At 39.4% G+C, this 11,032-nt stretch overlaps 1 protein-coding gene across 1 annotated transcript in view; it reads left to right on the top strand.

Annotated features, from left to right (window-relative positions):
* Positions 1 to 4,381: 4,381 nt before the first annotated feature.
* Positions 4,382 to 11,032, top strand: part of mapkapk2a (MAPK activated protein kinase 2a) — a gene marked incomplete at its 5' end in the record, with an annotated part of 25,263 nt that continues 18,612 nt past the window's right edge. The window contains 1 exon segment of the mRNA XM_035661659.1: positions 4,382 to 4,560. Within this exon segment, the coding sequence (XP_035517552.1) occupies positions 4,382 to 4,560 (179 nt within the window).

The raw sequence follows: 11,032 nt of genomic DNA on the forward strand, positions 1-11,032 counted from the left end.
CTCTTGCCCCTGAGATTTCCTTCCTGTCAGGAAGTTAAAAGAAGTGCTGTGAAACTAGAGAGAGTGTCAAGGGAGCATTCTGGGAAGGAGCTGGGAGAAAAGGAAAATGTCAGCATGCCAGATTCTACAGCTCTGTGCACAGGCCACGCATTCCTGATCCTTGTACACCAAGGCAAACTTTGGGACACTGGCGCATAACCAAACAGAAATCTTCCATGAACAGTGTAATGTGAGCAGTCTGGTCTCTCATATGGTAAAGAGAATAATGGTTGGAGCCATGACACTTTCCCCAGGGAAAACACTGTAATGAACAGGTCGTCCTGAGTGCTGAGTGTCAGCTATAAGTGAACCTGGAGCTATGCAAAGTAACTGTAACTCTGTAGCTTGTGTTAATTCATCAGCACAAAGCTGTCAAAAGCTCAGGTCACAGATTCCAATTTCAGACCCATCTCTCACAGTCTGTGTGTCTGTCTGTGTGTGTGTGTGTGTGTGTGTTGCGCATAGGTGTTTTAAAAGGTGTACTTTGTGTGTATATATGGGATCCACAAGGACATGTGATGTTCTCTTACATAACTGAGGATAATAACAGTGAAATATATCCAAGTGGAACCTAAGCTCAAGGACCGTCTCACTTCTCCACGCTCCTCCACACGGAAACTTATATTATATCCTTATAGTACATTATTTTATCAAATATACACTGTAAATCAAGGAAATTAATTAAAATAATTGATAAATATTAAGTTAAGACTGTAACAGCATATTTTATCTTACAGCATTTTATCCGATCATGTTAAGTTACGGGTACATAATGAATATTATTTGAAAAGAAGAAGCAAGCCGTACCCCGTTATGGACAAATTGTATGATGTAAGATTGCTGCCAAGCCACATTCAATATTTCAGGAATACTTTTTAATTCTTTCTGGCAAAGTATGTATACAGCGATTCAGTAAGTTGCAGTTAAAGTGAAGTTTTTGATCTAAATAGGAAAAAAGATCTTGACAGCCCGCTCAAAAATCATGGATAACATTTTAGAGAGAAAAAGTTATGAAAGGGGCATTCCAGCGATTTTACACATCAGGATCAGTTTACTCGTCATGGAAGGCACTTCATCTGAAAACGGTTGTATAATATCTTCTGCTGCTCTGGAGGAGCTTAAAATAACCCCCATGGTGTTATCAGAGTCATCTCGGCTTTGCCTTACAGACAAGTGGCATTGCGGAAATTTTAAGGTCTAGTGTTTTTTTAGTGAAATGTAATTGCTACCACAAATGTCTCTGGTCTCATTAGCCACTTCAGTAGTAAATGTTAGATAGATGGATGTCAAATAAAAGAAATATTATACTTAAATTGAGTAATCTGTATCTGGAATACAGTTAGATAATTATTGCAGTGTTATGAATCCTAAACGATATCAGGAATATATCAGGAATAGGGAGCCCCTGAATGTGATCTTGATCTGAGGACACAGGCAATCTGGTGCTTGTCTCTTGGCACTTTGACAGTGGTGTGGATTTCCAGTTACACCTAATATGTAAAGCTTTCTGATAATGTGGCACCGTTTTAGATTCACATTTTAAACTTCCTTAAGCAATATTCCTTCCTGTTCGGTAGCATTTTGAAAACGTTTCAAGATTCAACTCAACAAGATCTAGTGGTCAAGAAGAAGTACTGGGAATACAGTGAAGTGTGTTCCCAAAAGGTGGACGTTAAGTTGAGGATTTGGGTCTTGGCCCCTCCATCCTATTTATATATGGCATTCAAAGGACTAGTGTGTACTGTGGAAGCACAGGATGGCCTGTGACAATGTCGTTCAGTCTGTTTGTTTTGTCCGTTCCATAAACATTACCTTGTTCTCTTAATGGCTGATCTGAAACCCTTTGACAAATCCAATGTGAGGACAACTGTATACAAATAAATAGAGGTCTGCTGAGTGCACTGCTTAGCTGACAAAAAACCCAAAGTGTATGCATTGTTGGGAAATGAGGGTTTCAGACATTTTCCACATTTTTTTATATTTAGCTGGCAACAGCGTGACTCACACAACTGTGTTATTACCCTACATACTGAGGCATTTCAACAATGAATTCTTTAAACCATCAAGGCAGTGAAATTTAGTCAACACATGTCCCTCAGGGCTGAGAGCATTTTGACCGAGATTGAGGTGTTCGGAGCGTATTCCAGGACAACAATTCAATTTGAGTTCAGTGTGAGACAATAGATAATAGATAATACAATACAATAATATTTTTTAAACCATTCTGTGATTATGTGAGTCTCACTGTATTAACATATGTGGCAAACCATATTCATCTGCTTTATGCAGGTTCAAAAACACTTTCATTGCAACCCTTGAGTTGAGCTCTAATATGTTCAAGGCAAGTTGATTCTGACAAACATTAAGATCTGTCTGCCATCTAGTGGTTACAAGAAGTGCTGCATTTAGGCTCCAGGTGGACCGCTGCCAATGAGTCCAAGAAATTATCTTAGAAGCAGATAAAGTGTTGCTGAAATCAGAGAGCGCAACACCGCATATCAAATGTATGGCCATATTGCGAGAGAAGTAAGATAAGATTAAAAAGACAGTATGATATTACTGTGATTACTGCAACCCAGGGGGGTTTTATAGTGAAAATCTGCTTTTCATCAGAGGTAACACTTTGTGTAAAAGTCCCCTGATTAAATCAATACATTTACTGAAGGTCAGGGACAAAAGTGAGGACACTGATTTTATTTCTCTGTTGTTTTTCTGGTAAATTGGGTGGTTTTAACAGTGTAGGGGACATTAACAATCTACAATTAAAATGTACACATTGTAAATAAATATACCGGTACAAGGCTATCAGGGCTGCACTTTGTGTGGAACTAGACACAGACCTTAATGTTGGGGAATACAATTTACATAAAATATAACAGTTTACAGTTAAAGCAACACAGTTAAATATGACTAACTGAAGAGTGAGAGAGAGACTTTGGGAGGAGCACTTAGACTCATGACATGAAAATGAGGGCTGTGGCCTTGAGTTTGCAAATTGGAGGCTTTGGTAAATTAACAATTTCATAGCATTTACCATATGAGGAAGATATTTGGGTTTTACTTGACCAATGTGGAGTCTTAATTTATGTACGGTCAGAAGTAAAGCCCCATAAACTACAGAAAAACGGACAAATGAAGAATAAAAGCAAATCAAAATTAGGCATAAATGGATGAATTCAGTATTAATTAGGGGGGGGGGATAGGCAGGATGGAAAACACCATAGCTCTCTAACCTTGAGGTAACCTATTAGGACTGTGGTCACAGATTACAGGGTCTATTTCTGGTCTCTCTCCATTTCACTATCAAAACATTGCAAGTGAGTCTCCTCACTGACAGTATATATACTGTATATATGTATATGTATGTGAGCAGCAGAGGGTTAATCTGCTAACTTCGGTGACCCCGTGTGGCTAAATCAGTTTCACTTCCTCAAGGCCTGTGGGCTGATATTAAGGCCACCTCACAGATTACAAGCAATACAACCACCAAGACATCAGACACAAAAATGGGTATAACTTTTGACTGCTTATGCTACTGAAGCCCTGTAACTTCTCGTGGTTGTTTTCCTGTACCCCTGCCCCTGTGTGCCCTTTAGTTTGACGGTCCAGTGTGAGTGTTATATAAACCCGGTCGCTTCCTCTGTCGCACTTCTCCTTTAAGCGCCGAAAAAACCCCGGCCATGACGTCAGCAGTAAAACCTGCTCCTCCTGAGTCTTTCCGTCGCAAACTCGACTGTGTTTGGCGTGCTACCGCTACCCGACTTTTCCTTCCTCCTGTTGTCTGTCTCTCGTTGTGTTTTGTCGTTTTTTTTTCCCCTTAAACTTCACTCGCGAGGTTTCGCGTTACTTCTACAGAAACTCCCGCGGCCGCCGTAGTCGATCTTGGGGGATGTTTTAAGAAGAAAAGTTCCCGAAGTGCTCTTTTAAGGAACCGGTGGACGGCGGACACCACCGGAGATGGATAAGCTAACCGATAGCTGAGTTGTTAGCCGAGAGTCACGGGTCAAGAATAGGATCAAGCTAGCATGCTAACGGCTAGCTAATTTAGCATTTTATTTGATCGGCTAACCAAGTGAACCTGTAACAACAGTCGGTGCCGGTGTTTGCTCGGGGCCTGGCCGCTACACAGCCACCACTTCACCACAGGCCAGCCAACCCAGGAAGAAGACTCGGTTTGTGTCATAAGGAAAAGAGAAAAAAAAAAAAAAAAAAGGGGCAGAGAAGTATTGTTGATGAAGAGGCGGCTGTTGCTCTCTCAAGCTCAGGCTAAGAGCATGGCTGTCCAACCGCCTCAGAACCAGCGCAGCTGTTTCCAACCCCGGCCGGGGCAGCAGAACCAGGCCTGGGCAGCAGAACCCTGCGGGCCAGTTCCTCGTCTTCCACGCCAGACCCAACTTACAGATCAAGAAAAACGCCATAACAGACGACTACAAGATAACCAGCCAGGTGCTGGGGCTGGGCATCAATGGGAAGGTGCTTGAAATCTTCCAGAAGAAGACTGGGGACAAGTATGCGCTGAAGGTAGGTTGTATTTGTTAATAAAGTGGGTAGAAAAGTAAGAAGTTGAAACTCGGGCAGAGCCAGGATATCTGGTTACTGCTGGAAGGAAATAAAGCCTCCTTGTTTTTGAGTTGGGCAATTCAAGTGAAAGTTTTGTGTCCAGCTGTGGGTTTCTGGAGCTGTCACCACTTGCAGTGTCAGTCCTTAGACTTATCTCCACTCAGGCCACACACCATTTGAGGCTGGCACATATATTTATACATTAAACATACCTGAAAAGATGAGTGTGGTAATACCCAGAGCAAAAATACCCATAATTCAGTTTCTTAGTTTTTTTCTTCCATCAGTTTTTGTTGTGTTTTTATTTTTTATTTTTATTTTTTATTTTTTTTTTTACCTTGTGTAAAAATGTGTGTTTTTAGTTCAGTTTCAGTTAGTGTGCTTCTGGTCTTTTCAGTTTTTATTGTTTACAGATGTTTTGTTTTAGTTTAGGTTTTATTAATTGTATTTATTTTTTAATTATAATATATGGGGGTAATTCATTAAATCAGGGGCAAGATAAGAAGTCCGGAATAGGTATTACATTACAAACACATTGACACATAGTCAATGTAGACATCAGTGTAGTCTCAATAAACACATCCCCAGTGCGCCTCGTGCTTGTTGTATTGACAAATTTGACCAAATTGACAGACTTAAACTGAAGTCCTTCCCTTCATATTTTGTTTGTTAGTTTTGTAAGAGCGAGAGAGTTTTGTTTCAATGAACTGAAATGTATTTTCACATTGAGTTTACTTTTAGTTAACTATAATAACCTTGCTCTAATGTGAATATTTGATGATATCATTTATCCAGAGCACGTTTGCCGGACAGGCTATGTGATATCAACGCTGGTTCTCAATCTGGTCAAGCAGTTTTCCGTGTTATGTACTATAATTGTTTTGAATATTATCCACCAGTCAGTGTGATAAGATAAAAACTGTGATAAGCAAATATTTGCTGGTAGTTTCAGTCCTCTGTTTGTACTCTGGATTTAAATGTAGGTATTCTCCTGTGTCCTATTCATTATAAAAGGCTTAAAATGGATTGTAAAATCATTCTGCAGTATCAGGGACTGCCTCGAAAGATCAAACACTTTCTGTATTGGTCAAGGATTGATGAAGGAGAAATGGCACAACAGCAATCAAGGGACTGAAAAGCAACCTGGTGAAGCTGTTTATTACTATCAGTTCAGTTATTTCTCATTTCTCAGTGTTGAAATAAGTATTACACAACATCCCCAAGTGAATCACAGACTGGGAACCTCCTGTGTGTTTAAACTAAATTTCAGAGGAACTAACTGATGCATTCAAATCTCAGTTGGGTTCAGGTCCAAAGCAGTATACAAAGAAAAAGAGAGGTAGTCTGCTCACTGAATATTGTAGCTCCTAAAAATGTAATGCTGCAACATTTTGACTTTCAGGCAAGAAATTAAACATCTTAACATGTCCTGTAAATAATTTGCAAAAAAACAAGTTTTCGTCTCCTGTTCAGCTCAAATGTCCAAACGGTTCAAGGCCACATTAGAACCAGTAGTAAACTTACCCTCCCACCAGAAAGATGTCTGTACTAAACAAAATAATGATTTTTTTTTTTCAAGGAGATGAAGATGCAATCATGCATTGTTGTTCAAAACATTTTCCCAATCTTCCAACTGTACTGATTATATTTACAGTACAAAATAGTTGGTGGTTCTTAGCTACTGTACACTGTGAATGTATTTTGAAGTTACTAATTACCCATTCAGGCTAACAAAGCATTGTGATCAAATCTGCATCAGTGGCCTATCCGTATGGGTCAACGCAAGTCATGACCCTCCTCAATTTGTAATCGCAGACATACATCATCTGGATAAATCTGCGTAAAAATATTTATGGTATGTAATTATACAGAATGATATTTAGTCCTGAAAATTAGTTTTACTATACACTATAAGATATAGTTCTATTATATATTTAGAATGATTAAATCCTAACATTGAAGTGAATATACATACAGTGTTTTAATGGCATAATCTCCCCAACCTGATAGAATAAGTTTCAAAATTGTGTTGTAATGGAGCAAAAATAGAAATGTATATTATTGATGTGAATCATTTCTTGTGTCACTAAAGTAGAGCACATTTTTGTATACAAAACTATGTGTCTGGCATTAGTGCAACTGAATATGTAGTCTGACAATCTAACAACAATAAGCGCTCCTTGGTAAATTTTTATCTAGATCACGAGGGCATGGTGAGTTCAGGAATTGTAAGTGGAAGTTCTATGAGTTTAACTTGTATTTAGGAGTGGTTTTAATACTGCATTTCTCTAATTCCTTTACGGCAGTATGGCTTGGAGCTAATCTTAGACTGCTGCTGAGACTAAAAAGCATCCTGTCGATGGCCCTGGAAATTCAGGGCCAGTGAGAAAAAGCATTTTCTGCAGACACAGAATCAGCATAATGTTTCTCGTCATTGCTACTGCTTCTGCCTCATAGAGAACCACAAATGAGAAGATGACGTGTATATGTCAAATAACTGTATATGTATAAATACACACACACACACATGATTTTAAGGCCACTAAGTGATGTGGTTGTAAAAGACTCGAAGATACTTCCTTTAACACCCACCGATTACCCCTGTGGCTCATAAACCATGCACTTGGCATGGCATGAAATATGCTAGCTTCACTGATCACGCTGTCATGCTGTTGTAGGACAGACTGCAGCCAAATAGATTTGACACCTTCACTGAATGAACTAATGTCCTTGTTGTTCCCTTCACTGACGTCAGCTAAATGAGCCCTATTTCATCTATTGTATTCATTAGGTGTGCAGTAGAAGTCAGGAACAGGAATCTGCAAGCCTGGCCCAAGGTGACATCACCTTGTAAAACTTTCACCTGTCTCTGGAATGAAGTTTTGTGCAAACAGTGCAGCAAAGTAATTTGTCCCTCTGAGTGTCTGTTTGTAGGAGAGAGAGAGCGTGGCAGAGACATGGAGCGACCCTACAGCACGGTGGTCATAAATATTGATATTGGACTAGCTTGTAATGCGTTTTGCTTATTATAATCTTTCGCAGAGAATCGGTACCTTTTGACATTGTGGCTTTTGTCTGAGACAAAGCTGTATGTTCTGTTCTGTGTTGATTGGTCTGCCTTCAAAATGTCCTGCCACACAACACACACGCTCTCAAAGGGTGTGCGGCATCTGCAGATATCGTCTTACAGTGACTACATTTATATGCACACAAGAAACCAGGTTATTGGAGCAATCAGGTTAAGGCCACATTCTGACCGAAAATAGCAGTGTTTTAAAAAGACAACAAAATTCAGTTTGAATAATACATTTATTAGTTTAAAGGCTTAACAGATGCCAAGTTAAGTTTGCAACTTCGGAACCTCGTTTTGGTAAACAGAGTTATGCAGTTAATGTCACAATGTAGTCTACCTTGAATCTGCACTTGAACGCAACCTGCTGTGTTACTGGATGAAGTGTGTGTGTGTGTGTGTGTTCAACTTTTAGGCTCCAGTTGTAATGCAAAACAATTATTGGTCTGAACATGGCCTAAGGCAGAATGTTTTTAGTAGTGTACATTTTTTGGTTCAGGGAAAGTTAATCATTTATTGCATCTTTCTCGCTCTCTCTCACAAAAAGCATAGCTTATGTCTGCTAAGATATTGGTTAAATATTGGCTTACGGTGAACTTCTCTAAGAAGACTAGTAGTTCTGTTGTACATTGTGACTGAGCTGTCAAATTCAGTTGGAACAGACGTTCTGAGTTTACCACATTCTTTTGATCCAATACTAGGGAAAGGCTAAGATGAAATTCATATTGACAAACAAGTAAAACAGATGTGTTGTTGCTGTGTCTTTGAAGGTGGCACTGGTGACACTGAACGTGTACTCATTTACCTCATGACATACAACACTAAATGCAACTACCCTAAGGCCTGTCTTACTCTAAATACAGTGACTTGTGGGATTCAAGCCCCCTTTAATGTCCTGTAGACCTCTACTCTGTAGTGAGGTAGCAGTTGTTATTTTTTTTAACTCTACATGTGTCTAAGTCTGCTGTTCAGCTTTGCAAACTTTTAGTTGATTTGTGCCATACATTTCGTTTTTTTTTTCTTCCTTTATTGGCCTTTATTTGATAGATACAGATACAGAAGATAGACAAGAAAGGGGGCAGAGAGAGGGGATGAAGGTCCGACCTGAAGGGCCGCAGGTCGGATTCAAACCCTGGACTCAGCCTCGGTACATGGGTCGCCAGCTCTACCCACTGAGCTAACCGGGCGCCCATACATTTCAGTTTGAATTGGCTCTGAAAGGAAAGGTTTCTTGTTTTCATGATTTGGAAGCTATCTGTTTATTGCAAAAAGCTGACAATAACCAGTAAACTGTACATGTAAAGCAATACAACAGACCAGATCGTTGCAGTGATGTTTGCTCACAAACACATGTTGAAGAGATGGCCAATGAGATGTTTTATTAAAAAAAAACCCAAATCTTTGTAAGAGTAGGAATTCACCACTGCCTCATTAAGCCTGGTTCTTCTTCATCTGGAAAGGAACTTAGTGAAATGTGCGTTGTTAAGGTGATGTAATCATAGACAGAATGACAAAATATTTGGCCACATTTCTGAGTCGTTGAAGTTGCGCTTCCTGAAATTTGGAAAGATGTGGAAGTCACTACAGTGAAGTAAACACACCTGTCGAGGGTTGGCTGAGAAAAGGGGAACTGGAACCATTGTCCAGTTCCAATGGAGACTTTTGTTCTTGTTTATGGATTTTGAATTTCTGAAATTTCCCTTTGGACTAACAAAATCAACGAATCAATGAACAACAAATCCAGACTTTGCTTAAATGGTGTGCCTAAAAAAACGGTGTCTTTCTAGTGGCGCCCACCATCCACACAACATAAATTCTTCTTCACACTGTCAGCATGTCTGATTAAAGGTTACACACAGATTGAGAGGAAGAGCTAGGCCCAGGCTTCAATCATGATGGTGAGAGAAAGGAAGGAAATGGATATAGGGAGGGAGGGCGAGGAAGGAAGAGGTCCTGTGGTGGCCCTCTTTGAGTTATTTCTATTACCTCTTCTAACTGTACCCTTTATGAGGGTGGCATCTGAAACATGTCTTTTGTTCATTGATGGAAACGTACCTACTCATTATTCCATTATGCCACTGATTACCTGCTTGAGCAAGAGCAAACTCCCCGTGCTTTCAACATAAGATTAATTTAGCATCAGTCATCGTATCCTGTTGTGGATTTTTTTCCTCAGCAATGTGGTGTCACCAGTCATCACCGCTATAACCGTGATTACACTCTGATAAAAAACATTTCTCATGCAGTATTTTATTAGATAATGCCCTTAACTCCTTTTTATTTGTTGTGCCACCACATAAAATATGTGTCTGCAGTGTCTTAAAAGTTATAAAAAGTATAAAATCCACTAATCTGAATTGTAGGCCTTTAAATGTTAGCTATGATTTTGACAGGTCGTAACATTTGATTGGATTTTTTTTAAGTGAACGTTACTTGTGTAAAGTTGCTTTTTTCAGTCTCTGTCTTTTAAATGTGTTTTGGTAAAAAATGGTATCGATCATTGAAACGATTATTGTGCCGCATTCTGTGTCACAATAATGCGCTCATTTTTTCTGGCGTTATAAATCCAGCACACCCCTATACTTTACAGTGGTACTCTTTCGCCCCTCCCTAAAAGCCCAAACTCACTCTCAGCCAGGCTGTGGCACGTTGAGTTCGGCTTGAGCCAATATGACGGAAAGAAAGCCTTTGGTCAAAACGAAAGGTATTTAGCTGTTTGGAAAACACTTCGGTTTTTTTGAACATCAATAACTGCTTGATGTTTCCAAAGTCAGTGAGTTAGTTTGTTGCCCCCCTCTACCATGTCTTTCTCTGTTGCTTCCTATGTTGCCGGGTGTAATGCATTTTGAAGGATGTGGTATTGTGGTTATGATAGATGGACCCAGAACTAGCTAGCCAACTGTATCTGTGATACAGAGTTATTTCCAAGCTGCACTCTGTCATACTGAAACAGCACTTATTTATGAATGGTTGTGAATACTTCCTTAAGGGACTGAAAAGTATTTTTTGTATTTGTATACACTGTATGCTGGACTCATTCTCCACCAGCTATTATTTTTGAATCAGATGTTTGGGTCTCATGATCAGTTCTTATAAGGAAGCAATGTGGTTGAATAGTGCTGAATGGTGTTAACGGTAAACGGAAGTGAATTTTCCTCTCTGCTTTTCTAGAGTTCATTCATTCAACATGCTACGTGCTCTGTTTCACTTGGATTACGTGTTTAGCCAAAAGCTAAATACACTAATTTGAAACCAAGTTTGGTGGTAACAATTTGATTATCAAAATTGTCACTGATTATTTTTATTTTGATCACCTAATTGATTTTTAAATGTACGGCTGAACCAGTAGCTGGTTAGCTTAGC

The sequence above is a fragment of the Morone saxatilis genome, unplaced genomic scaffold (genome assembly GCF_004916995.1).
Source record: "Morone saxatilis isolate NCDOM2014 unplaced genomic scaffold, NCSU_SB_2.0 Contig18, whole genome shotgun sequence".
Lineage (NCBI taxonomy): Eukaryota > Metazoa > Chordata > Actinopteri > Moronidae > Morone > Morone saxatilis.